This window comes from Xenopus tropicalis, chromosome 9, assembly GCF_000004195.4.
Source record: "Xenopus tropicalis strain Nigerian chromosome 9, UCB_Xtro_10.0, whole genome shotgun sequence".
Lineage (NCBI taxonomy): Eukaryota > Metazoa > Chordata > Amphibia > Anura > Pipidae > Xenopus > Xenopus tropicalis.
Window position 1 is genome coordinate 4,945,620 of NC_030685.2, and position 18,162 is coordinate 4,963,781.

General features: G+C 44.4%; 1 protein-coding gene across 1 annotated transcript; it reads right to left on the reverse strand.

The window, feature by feature from the left end:
* Window positions 1–1,340: 1,340 nt before the first annotated feature.
* Window positions 1,341–8,272, reverse strand: LOC116407632 (NACHT, LRR and PYD domains-containing protein 1b allele 2-like). The gene is made up of 5 exons (XM_031893338.1): window positions 7,892–8,272; window positions 7,116–7,381; window positions 6,916–7,041; window positions 6,080–6,276; window positions 1,341–1,542 (listed from the first exon to the last, which is right to left on the reverse strand). Exons 2-5 carry the CDS (start codon window positions 7,326–7,328, stop codon window positions 1,341–1,343), a joined length of 738 nt encoding a protein of 245 aa, XP_031749198.1. The 5' UTR covers window positions 7,329–7,381; window positions 7,892–8,272.
* Between the last annotated feature and the right edge of the window lie 9,890 nt (window positions 8,273–18,162).

The window sequence follows — 18,162 nt, forward strand, 5'->3', positions numbered from 1 at the left end:
GTGCAGTGCAGAATAACAAATGGGCGCCAGAAGGTTCTTGCAGTTTAACAGTAGAACTGGTTTATTTTCAGCAACAAGCAACTTGCAGGGTTATGCAATATACTCACACATCAGTTAGCATAGCAGTCTCTGGGGACAGCACAGAGAGGGTGCACACCCGCTCCCCCCAACTCCCCTTGAGCCCGGGCAGGGTCAGTGCCACCGGTTCAGTTGCTCACTCTGTGGAACAGCTAGCTGGGTACCACACTCCTCAGGCCCCACAGCAACTTTGGATCAGGGTTCAATCTACCTGCCTCCTAGGTCTAAACCGTGGCCCTACACTAAGGCACAGTGCCTGTCTGGAAGGGTACTCCCACAGCTACTTTCCTCTGAGCCAAACTGCTCGTGCTCTCTTCCCTCACTATCTCACTTTCCTACAAAGTGCTCCACAAAACTTGCTATCTAACTGGTCCTCATTCACGGGGTCCCTGTCCCCGACTTCACCAGAGTGGCTGACACACTCTGGGGCACATGGCTTTACTGGGGGCCTAGTCTTCTCCCTCCAGGCTCAATGCTCCTCTCTCTCAGGACACAGGCAGCCAAAGAGACAGACCCACCCCCTGCTAAACACTATATCTGTGTCCCAGGGGAGTGGTCTCCCTGTGAACCAATAATCACACATCTGAACTCAAAACTGATACAGGGGTCTTTGCCCAGTAACAGCACAAAACCAGGAAGCTGCAGGGTTTAAAGCCATAGGGACTAGTTAACCCTATGGATCCCTACATTCACCCGGGGGAAAACCCATTCCATCCCGGCAATGGTTCAAACACACATTTCAAGCATAATATACAGTGCAACACACAGTACCAAACATCCTCTTCAGGTACCCTCTCCTGAGGCATACCAGGTACAATGGTTCCTGTGGACAAAACATGTTACAATTTCTCAATCACTTACAACCCCATCGTGTGCTTGGCTGTAAAGGAGAAAAAGTCAGTGGGTGCATGCAACTGTTAAAAACACACCCCACCCAACATCAACTTTATTTAGTCCACTCCTGTCCCACCTTTATGGGTAACAGAACATGGTCATCCCCCTAAGTGTCTCTGTCCTTGGGAGTCCATAGGGGTGACCAACCAGTGGGAAATCCGGGCATAACCTCACACCTTAGATTTCTCCCACCCTCCCGGCCTTTATCCGCCCTCTCTTTAGACGATAAAGCAGGGTCTATGGAAAGTCACTACAGTTGGGGTGTTCCGCCGCCACAGTAACACCTGGGGGAAATGACTTGCTTACCCCCCTCTCACAGCAATCCAGTCCGCAGCCGCGGTCATCTGGAAATAATCCGGTTGCAGTCCTCAGTGGTAGCAACCGCTTACCAACTCCCATTCAGGCAGCATGTTGGGCTTGCATCTGGGTCCGAGGTCTGTCACAAAATGGCCGACGCTCCGCGAAGTCTCGTCAACAAGCGTGACTTCCCGCGGGATCTCACAGAAGCGCGCCAAAATCCACAGCGATTGATTGACGGCTTCAACAGCCAATGGGTACTCTCGGGGGAACCTTCAAGCCCGAACCCACGGCCAAACACAACGTAGAATTCACGATCAGCATCCACAGGCGCCTTTTCCTATCGAGTCCGGCAGCCTGTCAGCAAAATTTAAAGTTACATGCACACCAGCTCAGCACCCTCAGGATAACGGCTCCGCCCTGTTCAAGGATGGCTCCGCCCCACGTTGGGCGCCATAAATGTAACCCTTTCTTGGCTGTAACAAGCCAACAGCACGGCTAGATAGGCCTTGAGCATGGGGTACACGCGACTCAGTCCTTCAGGATGGGCCTTCGCTATGTGGAAGTAACCAAACGGAGCTAGGGTGTAGTGCAACTACAACTCACTGTAGCTGTGTGCAGTGCAGAATAACAAATGGGCGCCAGAAGGTTCTTGCAGTTTAACAGTAGAACTGGTTTATTTTCAGCAACAAGCAACTTGCAGGGTTATACAATATACTCACACATCAGTTAGCATAGCAGTCTCTGGGGACAGCACAGAGAGGGGGCACCCCCGCTCCCCCCAACTCCCCTTGAGCCAGGCAGGATCAGTGCCACCGGTTCAGTTGCTCACTCTGTGGAACAGCTAGCTGGATACCACACTCCTCAGGCCCCACGGCAACTTTGGATCAGGGTTCAATCTACCTGCCTCCTAGGTCTAAACCGTGGCCCTACACTAAGGCAACAGTGCCTGTCTGGGACTCCCACAGCTACTTTCCTCTGAGCCAAACTGCTCTCTTCCCTCACTATCTCACTTTCCTACAAAGTGCTCCACAAAACTTGCTATCTAACTGGTCCTCATTCACGGGGTCCCTGTCCCCGACTTCACCAGAGTGGCTGACAACACTGTGGGGCACATGGCTTTACTGGGGCCTAGTTCTTCTGCCTCCAGGCTCAATGCTCCTCTCTCTCAGGACACAGGCAGCCAAAGAGACAGACCCCCCCCTGCTAAACACTATATCAGAGTGCCAAGGGAGTGGTCTCCCTGTTAACCAATAATCACACATCTGAACTCAAAACTGATACATGGGTCTTTGCCCAGTAACAGCACAAAACCAGGAAGCTGCAGGGTTTAAAGCCATAGGGACTAGTTAACCCTATGGATCCCTACAACTACTTGTTAAAGGAGACATATCCTATAAAAATTATGAATGTACCAGGGAATTATACTCCTCTAGATATAGAAGGATTGTGCTTAAAGTTGTGTTTCTGACTGATTTATTGAGAAATTCCCCCAAACCCCACTAGCCCCGCCCATCTGTGCCACTTCCTGCTGCCTCCTTTCCCAGGCTGTGCAGGGGGGCCGGCGGCACTGTAGGATAGGAACCAATCAGCAGCTAGGCTGACCTGATAGGGAACTGAAGCCTGTCTGTGCTTGTGTGACTGCAGGGCTGTGATTGGCTCTCCCCCTCCTACTGTGCTTCTGGCAGGGACCGTTAGGACACGCCCACCCCTCATTTGAAACCCAGACAGGGACCTGAGAGGATCTATAGGGAGCTCCAATAAAGGGGCCATTGTTACAGATAGGGTTAATGTTTAGCCCAAAGGGAAACCAGCACCGGATATTATTCATAATTGCCTACAAAATTAGCGTTGCCCCCCATTTATCCAATATGTCTCCTTTAACATTTCAAAAGTTGGCATCCTCTACTTGTTTCAATTTACTTGGGTAGAGTCTCCTGAGGAACTTATTAACCTGACACACCAATCCTTCTGTTTGTTTACAGGAGACATATTGGATAAATAGGAAACCCCTAACCCTGTAGGCAATTATGAATAATATCCGGTGCTGGTTTCCCTTTGGGCTAAACATTAACCCTATCTGTAACAATGGCCCCTTTATTGGAGCTCCCTATAGATCCTCTCAGGTCCCTGTCTGGGTTTCACATGAGGGGTGGGCGTGTCCTAACGGTCCCTGCCAGAAGCACAGTAGGAGGGGGAGAGCCAATCACAGCCCTGCACTCAGGGAACTGAAGCCTGTCTGTGCTTGTGTGAGTGCAGGGCTGTGATTGGCTCTCCCCCTCCTACTGTGCTTCTGGCAGGGACCGTTAGGACACGCCCACCCCTCATGTGAAACCCAGACAGGGACCTGAGAGGATCTATAGGGAGCTCCAATAAAGGGGCCATTGTTACAGATAGGGTTAATGTTTAGCCCAAAGGGAAACCAGCACCGGATATTATTCATAACTGCCTACAGGGTTAGGGGGTTTTTGAGTTGATCCTATATGTCTTAGCAGTTTTTATTAAAAATTCTGAAATCACCTTAAAGGAGACATATCCTATAAAAATTATGAATGTACCAATGAATTATACTCCTCTAGATATAGAAGGATTGTGCTTAAAAAGTTGTGTATCAGACTGATTTATTGAGAAATTCGCACAAAACCCCACTAGCCCCGCCCATCTGTTCCACTTCCTGCTGGCTGAATTCTCTGGATGAGCTGGGGAGCCGGCGGCCCTCCGTACCCTGCACTGTAGGATAGGAACCAATCAGCAGCTAGGCTGACCTGATAGGGAACTGAAGCCTGTCTGTGCTTGTGTGACTGCAGGGCTGTGATTGGCTCTCCCCTCCTACTGTGCTTCTGGCAGGGACCGTTAGGACACGCCCACTCTTCATTTCAAACTCGGACAGAGAAGTGAGAGGATCTATAGGGAGCTCCAATAAAGGGGCCATTGTTACAGATAGGGTTAATGTTTAGCCCAAAGGGAAACCAGCACCGGATATTATTCATAATTGCCTACAAAATTAGCGTTGCCCCCCATTTATCCAATATGTCTCCTTTAAAGTTTGCACATTACAGCACATTATCTCCTATGTCATTAGGAACCAAAATAAAACAAGATAAATATGACTGGCAGGGACCTGCTGAACAGCTGGAAGTCAGATATGCACAGGATTAGACAAGAGAACTGCACCTCCAGTTAGTATAACAAAAAAAAGTTAAATAGTGATGAGTGAATCTGTTCCGTTTTACTTCGCTGAAAAATTTGTGAAATGACAGAAAAATTCATGAAACAGCGAAAAAATGTATCTTTTTTTGCCATGCCCATTTTGACACGATCGCGTGTATTTTGACGTCTTTCTTTGACACACTGATTTTTTTCTGCGGCAAATATTTGTGGAAATTTCACGAAACAATTCGCCAATGCCAAAATGCAGAAATTCACTGTGAATCCCTGCCTGGTGAAAACATTCGCTCATCACTATTAAATAGTATTCTCTGCCAGAGTTCTTCGGCCGGTGGAGTCGGTGTCATATAACTAAATACAATACTAGTCAGTAGGGGTCAGAAATCCCTCTAAATTATGTTTCATTAGTGACATGATTTCATGTAAATGATTGGCTAATGGGAAACCCTCAGGCTGAAAAATGCCAGTGGAGGATTCACCCCACATGAACAGCCCTTACGGTCGCTCGAAAGATCATTTATTCCCTCCACTGACGTTCAGGGCTGAATCGTTAGATATGGGGGTAGAAGCAATAGGATTTCTACCTCCTTCTGCCGACTCAGCCCTGAACGTAGATTTTGCTCAGACGCCTTCTATGGCGCCCAATCAAAATCTTTTAACCCGCTCGATCGGCGAGTCGCCCGATATCCACAGCCTCCCAGGGCCGGATTTCTGTTTTGGGCGCCCCGAGGCCGCCCCTGTCGGTCGCCCCCTCCCCACCCATGCGCATGCACGAAAGCGCGGCCCCCCCAGTGCGCATGCGCAAAAGTGACCCCATCAGTGCGCATGCGTTCCTTAAAAACGCCCATACGGAGCAGTGGGGAGAGGTCCCGACTGCTCCGTATGGGAGCCAAATTTAATTTTTTTTTTGCGGCGGGGCGGCATGCCGCCCCTAAACTTCTGCCGCCCTAGGCCCGGGCCTTTGTGGCCTCTCCACAAATCCGGGCCTGCAGCCTCCTGCGATATTGGTCGCCTCATTGAGCCGCCATACACACACCGAAACGATGTTCAGGGCCAGCTTTAGGGTAATCATAGCAAATCTGTTTGACAGATACAGATATCGAGCATGTAGAATGTCTCTCATATAACAGATACACTGACATTCAGTAGAGGAAGAAAACAAAGGTAGCTGGCACATAGAATGAGGGGTTAGTGCAGTGCTGAGCTTGACTCCAGCCCCGTTTGCAATGTGCTTGTACCTTGTGTAGTGATGAGCAAATTTTTTCGCCAGGCACGGATTCGCAGTGAATTTCCACATTTTGCCATTGGAGAATTGTTTCGCACAACTTCCGTGAAAATTCGCTATGGAAAAATTCATAGCACAGAGTTTTTCTTTTGTCGCACGTCAAATTGGTCGCTTCAGAAAAAGCGTGCGGTTGCGTCAAACAAGGAATGGTTGCGGCAAAACTGGATACGAGCGTCAAAAAGAAAATCATGCGACAAATGAGTTTTGCGAATTTTAATACGTAGCGAAACATGACAGATTCACTCATCACTAACCTTGTGTTCCCCCCCACACACACACACTACTAATACACACAGGCAGGTTACTTGGTTCCTGAAAAAACTGACCTTGTGTGTGTGTGTGAATGTCATAGGGAACTTAGATTGTAAGCTCCCCGGGGCGGGGGCTGTTAGGAATGATGAATGACAGTTACCTCTCCTCAGTAGAACATCCCACATGGCGCTTTGGCTCTGTGTGCAGGTCACAGTCAATGAGATCTCGTCAGTCACATCCAGCAGGTAGATCTCACTGTAAGGGTACATGCTTGGGTTGTCATGAAATCTCAGCTTTAGATCCTACAATACATTTAATAGTAAAGTGCAATGTGTCTCCTATAGATTTATTACATTACAGTTCGATGTTAGTATGGGGGAGCCATTGATGTACCCCCCCCACCCCCGCCAAATATTACAGTGTATCTATACTGACTACAGGGGCTATCATATGGGAAGTGTCCCTTGGCCTTGGCAGTTTGGAGATTGTTTGCAACATAAGGCAGTCACAGTGCACCCAAACTGCATGGGGTCCAGCAGATTTATGGGTGCATAGAATGTTAGGAGACTAGGGGTAAGAGAGATAAGGGGTAGATATCCTTTTCAATGCTGATTACACAATGTACTGGAAGGACCACTGTCCTGGATCCATGGGAACAACTCCCCCAGAGACACAGAGTGGGAGACAAGCTCCTCACCCCCCAGAAGTGAAGTGGCACGATCCTCCCTCCCCATATGAAGGTTACATGGGATTCCTGCCGGTAGTGGATCAGGGATTGGGCAGCTTGGCTACAGCAGAGGCTTACCTGCCCCTAGGAGTCCCTCCCCCAGTCTTCCCCTGTCAGTTGGGGGGGGGGGGGGCAGAGAATGTGGCACTTAGATGCTTCTGGCAGCACTGGTCTCACTAGTAACCCTGTAGGAAATCATGAAGGACAAACTCACCCTTGGGTTTATTCTCGCAGTCTCGGGCCCTCCCACAAAATACCGTCTCCTACTATACACAGTGTTTGTCTGAGGGGGTTTGGCAACCCAGGAAAATCCGCTTCCATCCTCCTTCTTGTGCAGCTCCTACACACACAGCATTAATGATTATTTATATCGGAATGTTCCACAGATCCATAGTAGGGATAAGAGCGGCTTACCTTTAGTAACGAGGGGTCCTGTGGCACCAAGTACAGGTGGAGGGTATAACCGGTGATGTATCGGCAGTATATAAGGATGGCTCCGTGAGTCGGGATTTTTTTCCTAAATATGCCGGGTAAAGTCCTCATCATAACGACTCCAATTGGGGAGAAGGTCGGTTCTTTGAGTACAACATAAAATGGCTGAACTGCTGCCGGGGTCTCCAGTACCATATTGCCATGTTTGTAATGTGCCACTCTGAACCGCTTAGTATCAACCTGCCCCCCTGTAGGAAACACTAACAATTACCTTCCAGCAAAACCCTCAGGGCCTGGGCACACAAGCGCTTTGTCCATTTCTCTCAGTCTGCGCTCAGGAGAAGATCCACCCTCTCAGTCTGAATAAAATCCACAGGCTGAGAGAAATGAACAAACGCTCAGTGTGCCCAGGCCCTAAGGCCAATGCCAGACAGGGCAGATTCTCCCCCTCTCGGTGCCTCTGCTTTGATCCTAACCACACAATTATTTTGCTCTATCACAGCCTTGCTCCCCAATCCATATACACCTTCCTACCTACCTGTGCCCCAATCCCCTTACTAACCCTCCTGCCCAACCCAGAAGTCTTTGCATCCCCCTGCCTGGTCCATTCAATAACAGATCCTTGCCCCTCCCACCCCACCCCTAATGTATGGCAGCTTTATTGTTATCATGTGGTCAGTAGGTTGTATCTCGTTTAACTTCAGCACTGAAGGTTTTTCTGGTCCTGTCAAATATTAGCGGATCAGTGTGGGACTTACCCCTCAGACACACGTAGTGAGGCAGATACACCGCTGATACCCGCCCGTATCTTATTGTGATGTTGAACAGAGGGCCGACAATGTGATATAAATATTGCTCCAAATATCCTAAATATTCTTCCCAGGAACTGAGCTCAAATTCAATAAAGGTTGGGGATTCCACACAGAACTGTATTCCTGTTTCTGAGCAGCGGAACCGACCTTCATACGGCAGCACCAATCTGTAATGGAATATCCAGAGGCAATTACACTATAAATATATATCATCCTTACAATAGGGTTAGGTGTTGGTGTCTATAAGGCTACAAACTATCTGCTTATTATGTACCCCCTACTGTAAATGATAAGGATATTAGCAGTCACTGAGGGGTTCTGTGCCCATATAAAGGCACAAGGCTGCAGGCTGAGTTATACAGGGAACTCTGAGTATCACTCATGTATTATAAGGGATAATGTACCCCCTACTGTAAATGATAAGGATATTAGCAGTCACTGAGGGGTTCTGTGCCCATATAAAGGCACAAGGCTGCAGGCTGAGTTATACAGGGAACTCTGAGTATCACTCATGTATTATAAGGGATAATGTACCCCCTACTGTAAATGATAAGGATATTAGCAGTCACTGAGGGGTTCTGTGCCCCCATATAAAGGCACAAGGCTGCAGGCTGAGTTATACAGGGAACTCTGAGTATCACTCATGTATTATAAGGGATAATGTACCCCCTACTGTAAATGATAAGGATATTAGCAGTCACTGAGGGGTTCTGTGCCCCCCATATAAAGGCACAAGGCTGCAGGCTGAGTTATACAGGGAACTCTGAGTATCACTCATGTATTATAAGTAATGATGAGCGAATCTGTCCTGTTTCACTTTGAACACTTAGCAAAACTGCTGAAAATTTGCGAAATGATGAAAAATTAATGAAATGCGGCTACCGCAGGTTTTTGTGTGCATACCATTTTTTGCCGCGACCACAACTTTTTCCTCTCTGGGCAAATTTTTGCAGCGGTTTTGTGGAAAATCAGCAATGGTGAAAATCCACTCATCACTTATTATAAGGGATAATGCAATGCCAGGCTTAGGACATGTTAGTATAATACAGGTATGGGATCCCTTATCCGGAAATCCATTATCCCCATAGACTCCATTATAAGCAAACAATTCTAATTTTTAAAAATGATTTCCTTTTTCTCTGTAATAATAAAACAGTACCTGTACTTGATCCCAACTAAGATATAATTACCCCTTATTGGGGCAGAACAGTCCTATTGGGTTTATTTCATGGTTAAATGATTCCCTTTTCTCTGTAATAATAAAACATTACCTGTACTTGATCCCAACTAAGATATAATTACCCCTTATTGGGGGCAGAACAGCCCTATTGGGTTTATTTCATGGTTAAATGATTCCCTTTTCTCTGTAATAATAAAACAGTACCTGTACTTGATCCCAACTAAGATATAATTACCCCTTATTGGGGGAAGAACAGCCCTATTGGGTTTATTTAATGGTTAAATGATCCCCTTTTCTCTGTAATAATAAAACAGTACCTGTACTTGATCCCAACTAAGATATAATTACCCCTTATTGGGGGCAGAACAGCCCTATTGGGTTTATTTAATGGTTAAATGATCCCCTTTTCTCTGTAATAATAAAACAGTACCTGTACTTGATCCCAACTAAGATATAATTACCCCTTATTGGGGCAGAACAGCCCTATTGGGTTTATTTAATGGTTAAATGATTCCCTTTTCTCTGTAATAATAAAACAGTACCTGTACTTGATCCCAACTAAGATATAATTACCTCTTATTGGGGCAGAACAGCCCTATTGGGTTTATTTAATGGTTAAATGATTCCCTTTTCTCTGTAATAATAAACCAGTACCTGTACTTGATCCCAACTAAGATATAATTACCTCTTATTGGGGCAGAACAGCCCTATTGGGTTTATTTAATGGTTAAATGATTCCCTTTTCTCTGTAATAATAAAACAGTACCTGTACTTGATCCCAACTAAGATATAATTACCCCTTATTGGGGGCAGAACAGCCCCTATTGGGTTTATTTAATAGTTAAATGATTCCCTTTTCTCTGTAATAATAAAACAGTACCTGTACTTGATCCCAACTAAGATATAATTACCCCTTATTGGGGGCAGAACAGCCCTATTGGGTTTATTTCATGGTTAAATGATTCCCTTTTCTCTGTAATAATAAAACAGTACCTGTACTTGATCCCAACTAAGATATAATTACCCCTTATTGGGGGCAGAACAGCCCTATTGGGTTTATTTAATGGTTAAATGATTCCCTTTTCTCTGTAATAATAAAACAGTACCTGTACTTGATCCCAACTAAGATATAATTACCCCTTATTGGGGGCAGAACAGCCCTATTGGGTTTATTTAATGGTTAAATGATTCCCTTTTTCTCTGTAATAATAAAACAGTACCTGTACTTGATCCCAACTAAGATATAATTACCCCTTATTGGGGCAGAACAGCCCTATTGGGTTTATTTAATGGTTAAATGATTCCCTTTTCGGGGGACGTGGCCAACCGCGATGGTGTGAGCACGCAACACTCAGGAGCTCCGTTCAGCAAGGTCATAAAAACGTCCTGAACATAAGCATTAAGGAGCGCTTTTTATTAAATCAGGAAGGAAACTGCAACGGAAGGCACCAGCTACCGAATGATGGGCAAACGGAAGCCTAAAGAGCAGCGGACCACGATGTCCCCATATCTGCACAAGACTCCAGGAGAGAAGCGCGCTGATAGCCAAGATGGCGGCGGCAGCGTGACCCTTGAAACGCATTCAGAATTACACTCCCCGCCACACTCTCCAGCCTCACTATATAGCGAGGACGACCCAGCAATACAGCATGAAACAGGTCAGTCAGCTGAAAGGGGCACATCTTACACAAATGCGGACACGCTAGATAACTCCCCGGTAACAGCACAGACACTGGCCCACCAACTCTCTCTGCTTAAAGAAGGCCTCTCAGCCACACTCTCTAAAGCTGTAGCGGATGCAGTAGCCACAGCAATTAAAGACATTCACACCGAAATTAGAGAGCTGGGAGACCGCACCGACAAACTAGAATACCTCACTGACGAAGTAATACAGAGGCACACCAACCTGGAAGATGAAAATATGGCGCTTAGGGAAGAAATTTCTCAACTCAAAAACACCTGTGAGGATCTTGAAAACAGATCCCGAAGGCAAAATTTACGTATCAGAGGGGTACCAGCAGAGGTAGGGACAGCGGAAATCCCACAATACCTAAAAGGACTGTTTACTAAAATCTGCCCAGATCTCTCACCCGACAAATGGGAATTTAATAGAGCACACCGCTCTCTGGGCCCAAAACCACCTCCAACCAAACCCTCTAGAGACATTGTGGTCTGTTTCCACTATTATGCACAAAAAGAAATGGTACTAACAAACGCTAGAACAGCATCTTCACTGGAGTACCTTAACCACAGGATCCAAATATTTGCGGATCTCTCCCCAACTACTCTAGCTAAAAGGAGAGAGTTCAGACCACTGACACAGCTTCTCAGGGATAATAAAATTCCCTATCGATGGGGCTACCCCTTCAGACTTATAGTTCAACACAGCGGGCAAAGCTACACTCTGCATAGCCTGGAAAAACGCCAGCAATTACTGCAAACACTTGCCTCACTAGCCCAAGACAAAGCAGCCCAACCAAACACTCCCCACTTAAAAGGAGGATAAGCCCACAATGGCACAAAGAACCCGGATCTCCCTCACCCCAAAAGCTGGCCCTAAGCTCATCCGCATCGTCGGGATCCCCAGCCCAAATTACCTGCGATAATGGTATGAATCTACCTTACTGGACCCTGATTTCGAGATGAGAAATACACAAGACAACTACACAGATTGCCTTCTGTAAAACAACCATACAAACCTGCAAGAACGCGAGACGACAACTCACTCTTCACCGGTTCGATTTCTACCATACTTTGATACTTAACTTTTAAGGTGCATTTTACACCCCCCCTTGGAGAGCTGGGAGTCTCCCATTAAGTTCAATAATCACTGAACTTACTTTATTTTACGCTGAAATTTAGCAAGCATTACGCCTACATCACACAGTCTGATTTCCGTTATTGTTAAAGACTACTATTTACAAGTTATTTTACTATATATTTCTTTCCTACTTTATTCTATATTCCTACGAATGTTATATTTACAATACTATACCTGCTGGTTAATCTATGTTATAATATGTTTTGGCCTAGGTGGTCATGTCCCGGATGGGGTGGATCTCCTGCAGGGCGCAGAATCAATAATAGGCAGAAATTATTTCCTTAAACATGGTAAATTTTATATCCTTAAACTGTAAAGGCTTAAATTCAATTACAAAACGTTATCTCGCTGTCAAGGAACTTAGAAATCTAAAAGCAGATGTTGCGCTACTGCAGGAGACTCACTTCTCCAGACTTATTGCATGTAAAGTATACTCCAAATACTACCCCGTGGGTTACTACGCATCTTCTGACACTAAAAAGGCAGGGGTCGCCATAGTTGTGCATAAAGATTGTCCCCTACAAGCCTACCTTATATTAGAAGGCACCCTAGCTGGCCAACCCCTACTTATAGCAAACATTTATGCTCCAAACAAAGGGCAAATTAAATTCATCAGAAAAGTGCTAAATAAAATAGCCACCTACCCTACACCCTATGTAATAATTGGCGGGGACTTTAATACCCCTCTATCACAGATAGAGGACAGGTCATACCCCTCCCCAGATACTAGCTCCCATACAATCTCCCGAGAGGTACGGCATCTAGTTAATAAGGCCTCTTTATTTGATATATGGCGTATAGACCACCCAAGGGCCAGGCAATACTCTTTCTATTCCACAGTGCATAAAGTTCATACTCGCCTGGACTACTTTCTGGTATCCCAACCATGTCTTAGCATACAATACTCAACTGAGATCGCACCAATAACATGGTCTGATCATGCCCCAATACAGCTTACACTTAACTTAACAAACTGCCCAAAACGAACATCACACTGGAGGTTAAACGAGACCCTCTTACATGAACAAGACTCTTACAAAACAATAGAACAAGCTATAAAGGAGTACTTTACACTAAATGAAGGCACAGTATCATCCCTTCCCACCTTATGGGAAGCCCATAAGGCTACCATAAGAGGCTCTCTTATTGCTATAACTTCAGCAAAGAAAAAAAACACAGAAACAACAACTTTATACTCTACTAAACCAATTAAAGGCACTTGAAGCCCAATATAACCAAAACAACTCAGATACCCTGCTCAAAGAGTTACTATCTCTCCGGGCAGATTTGAAAACTTTGCAATTAAAAGAGGTCGAGAAAGCCCTTGTCTGGACTAGACAAAAATTCTATCAGAATGGCGACAAACATCACACAATACTTGCCAGAAAACTAAAAGATCAGACACTAACATCTACAATAAAAAATAACTCAGGCCAGTCAATATATAACCCAGATCAGATTGCGGAACAGTTTTATAACTACTACACAGAACTGTACAACATCAGAAAAGATAGCACCTTACCCTCACCCGACTTGGAGAATTTCTTTCAAAAAGCTAATCTACCTGTATTTCAAGATAGGGACTTAGAATTACTAAATCAAGAAATAACACTAGAAGAAATCACAGCTACCATTAAACACCTACCAAACGGCAAAACACCAGGCCCAGATGGATTTCCATACCAATATTACAAATTATATCAGCAAATCCTCGCCCCATACCTGGTCAAACTTTATAACCAATACTAACAAGGGGAGCCTATCCCCTCCTCAGACCTCACATCATACTTATCCCTTATCCCAAAGGAGGGCAAAGACCACACATTATGTGCAAACTACAGGCCGATAGCTCTTTTAAATTCGGATCTAAAAATATTTTCTAAAATATTAGCAAACCGACTGGCCCCATTACTCCCAGTATTGATCAACTCTGACCAAGTGGGCTTTATACAAGGACGCCAGGCAGGAGACAATACAAGACGAGTCATAAACACTGTAGAAATAATGCAACGTCAAGGGCACCCAGCTATTGTGTTAAGTTTGGATGCAGAAAAGGCCTTTGACCGACTTGACTGGCCCTATATGTTTATGCTGTTACGACACCTAAAGCTACAAGGTCCATATCTGACAGCACTTAAAGCTCTCTACTCTACACCTAGTACCTACTTGAAACTACCTGGGAAAACTAATGCCTCTATCAAAATATCTAATGGGACCAGGCAGGGGTGCCCCCTCTCTCCCCTTCTATACGCGCTAAGTATAGAACCACTGGCCGCTAGCATAAGAAATGACCCCCAAATCAAAGGAGTCACGATGGGAACAGCAGAATTTAAGATTGCACTGTACGCAGACGATGTAATCCTGACTATCACTTCCCCACATACCTCCCTGCCGGCATTACATAACTTGCTAGAACAATATGGCCTATTGTCAGGCTACAAGGTAAATATTACCAAGACAGAAGCATTAACTATACATATGCCGGACCCAACAGCCCAAACCCTTAGAGCTAAATATAAGTACAAATGGAAAACAGACTACATCTCATACCTAGGAACCAAAATCACCTCCAAATATGAAGACTTATTTACCCAAAACTTTACCCCACTAGCCAAAATGACTAAAGCAAACTTTCGCAAATGGGACACATTAAGTATATCCTGGTTTGGCAAAATAGCCTCAATTAAAATGAATATATTACCCAAATTTTTATACCTTTTTGAAACTTTGCCTATAGAAATCCCACTAAGATTCTTTAAAGAAATGCAAACCACTTTTAACGATTTTGTATGGGGTCACAAATACCATAGGATCAATAAAAAGGTACTCAACACCTCCAACACCCAAGGAGGCCTAGGGCTTCCAGCCCTCCAAAGGTACTATGAAGCAACACATACCCGACAAATCTTAGCCTGGTCATCATGGTCTTCTGAAATAGCATGGGTAAAAATGGAAAATATACAATTTAATCCATACCACCCTAACATATGGTTCTGGTCACACCAAAACCACGCATTACCTAAGGTTAATATGCTAAAAGCAACTGCGTTTACACTTAAAATATGGGGAAAGGTCAGATCAAAGTATAAACTCAGCTCTTTATACTCCCCTCTGACTGCAGTTCTGGGCAACCCAATGTTTCAACCCCTGGTCACAGCCTTACCCACCCAGGCCGGAGAAAGAGTCTCCTTATTTACGGTTAAAGACATGCTTAACCCCAACTTAACGTCCATTTTACCTCTTGAAACCTTACAACAAAAGATCCCAAGTTTCCGACTCCACTGGTATATATATTTCCAATTAAGACATTTCCTAGAACCGTTTATAAAGCACTTTAGGGATAATCCACATACCCTATTTGAGTCTTTGGCATATAGAGGTCTTCCCCAAAAGGGGCTTGATATCTAGAATATATGCTCTGATTAATGACCCATTTCTTGAACAGGGCTACAAACATTCCTATATGCTGAAATGGGAAGAGGTAATAGGAGTAGAAACTACAATGGAGGACTGGAACCTCATTTGGGGGAATGCAAAAACAAGCGTAACATGCACCAAACAAAAAGAGAACTTGTATAAAATACTAATGTTCTGGTACCTCACCCCAATGAGACTGAACAAAATATACCCAGAATGCCCACGGACGTGCTGTAGGTGTGGGGGGGCTACAGGAGATTTACCACATATATTTTGGTTCTGTCCGCTTCTGCAAACTCTATGGGATGAGGCCCGAGACCTGCTGACATCCCTTATGCATCAAACGATTCCAAAAAGCATAACTACTTTCCTACTAGGCAGACCTATAACTGGTCTTACCAGATCACAGCAAAAACTCGCCAACCACACCCTAACTGCAATACGCATATCCATAGCATCCAAATGGAAAACAGCAACTCTCCCAACTTGGAAAGAACTCTGCCAAAGAATTGAAAGTAGAGATGTAGCGAACTGTTCGCCGGAGAACTAATTCGCACGAAAATCGGGTGTTCGCAAGTTCACGAACTTTTAGCGAAGTTCGCAATTTTGGGTTCGCCTTAGCTGGAGCCAAATTTTGACCTCTCACCCCAGAGCCAGCAGATACATGGCAGCCAATCAGGCAGCTCTCCCTCCTGGACCACCCCCGGACCACTCCCTTCCATATATAAACCGAAGCCCAGCAGCCATTTTAGATTCTGCCTGTGTGTGCTTGATGAGTTAGCATAGGGAGAGAGCTGTGCAGGGGTTTGAGGGACAGTTTAGGTAGCTTTGCTGACTAGTAATCTACTTTCTACTGCTCTGTATGTAGCTGCTGGGGACAGCTGTCCTGCTGATCTCATCTGCTGTAACCCAATACGTTACACATAGTAGGGACATTACATTGCAATAAAATCACCTGAGCGATGTTTTTCCAGCAGCAATAATATATTCCGTATCCACTACTGCGGCGTTTTGTCTTTGCGTGTGAACCGGCCGTAACCTTTACACGACTTGATTGGCATGTAGGCGCCGGATGTTTTAAAGCAGTTTATTACACAAGTTTAGAAATGTAGTGTGATTTCTGCCCTTTACAGCACAAAACGCAACGCTGTGTCAACAACGTATTTTTCAGAGAAATTTTTGCCCTTGATCCCCCTCCTGCATGTCACTGTCCAGGTCGTGGCACCCTTTAAACAACTTTAAAATCAGTTTTCTGGCCAGAAATGGCTTTTCTAGGTTTTAAAGTTCGCCTTCTCATTGAAGTCTATGGGGTTCGCAAAGTTCGCACTTTTTGGCAGAAGTTCGCGAACGGGTTCGCAAACTTTTTTTGTGAGGTTCGCTACATCCCTAATTGAAAGCAATAGGAACTTCGAATCTAGGATTGCTCACCTCCACAACAAGACCCCGACATACCTAAAAGTCTGGTCCACATGGGAGCTCCGAACACCCATACAAGGAGAATAAAGACATGCTGAGGTAACAACGAAAAACTACCAACACCCCAGGATCATCACAGCCAGCAGAACTTAGGCTCACTACCATTAATATATTTACCATGTCTTTTTCTGTTCTCTTTTCCTTTCCCTTTTTCCTTTTTTTTCTCTTTATCTTTGTTTAATACTCTTTATTTGCTGTATAAACATTTATATGCAAAAAAACAATAAAAATATAAGTAACAAAAAAAAAAAATGATTCCCTTTTCTCTGTAATAATAAAACAGTACCTGTACTTGATCCCAACTAAGATATAATTACCCCTTATTGGGGGCAGAACAGCCCTATTGGGTTTATTTCATGGTTAAATGATTCCCTTTTCTCTGTAATAATAAAACAGTACCTGTACTTGATCCCAACTAAGATATAATTACCCCTTATTGGGGCATAACAGCCCTATTGGGTTTATTTCATGGTTAAATGATTCCCTTTTCTCTGTAATAATAAAACAGTACCTGTACTTGATCCCAACTAAGATATAATTACCCCTTATTGGGGGCAGAACAGCCCTATTGGGTTTATTTCATGGTTAAATGATTCCCTTTTCTCTGTAATAATAAAACAGTACCTGTACTTGATCCCAACTAAGAAATAATTACCCCTTATTGGGGCAGAACAGCCCTATTGGGTTTATTTCATGGTTAAATGATTCCCTTTTCTCTGTAATAATAAAACAGTACCTGTACTTGATCCCAACTAAGATATAATTACCCCTTATTGTGGGCAGAACAGCCCTATTGGGTTTATTTAATGGTTAAATGATTCCCTTTTCTCTGTAATAATAAAACAGTACCTGTACTTGATCCCAACTAAGATATAATTACCCCTTATTGGGGGCAGAACAGCCCTATTGGGTTTATTTAATGGTTAAATGATTCCCTTTTCTCTGTAATAATAAAACAGTACCTGTACTTGATCCCAACTAAGATATAATTACCCCTTATTGGGGGCAGAACAGCCCTATTGGGTTTATTTAATATTTAAATTATTTTTAACAGACTTAAATTATGGAGATCCAAATTACGGAAAGATCGCTTATCCGGAAAACCCCAGGTCCCGAGCATTCTGGATAACAGGTCCCATACCTGTATAACTTTATAATAAGTTGAAAATGAGCGCCTAAGTTCTTACATTGCCGATAACAGTAAGGCATTTTTGGCAGTTTTTTGCCTTTTGTGGAAGTTTTGGACAGAGCAGAGAGAATAGAAATTAGCAATAGGCGCCCATTGGAAAGTTACAGGTTAGACATTCTTTTCTTATATCCTTA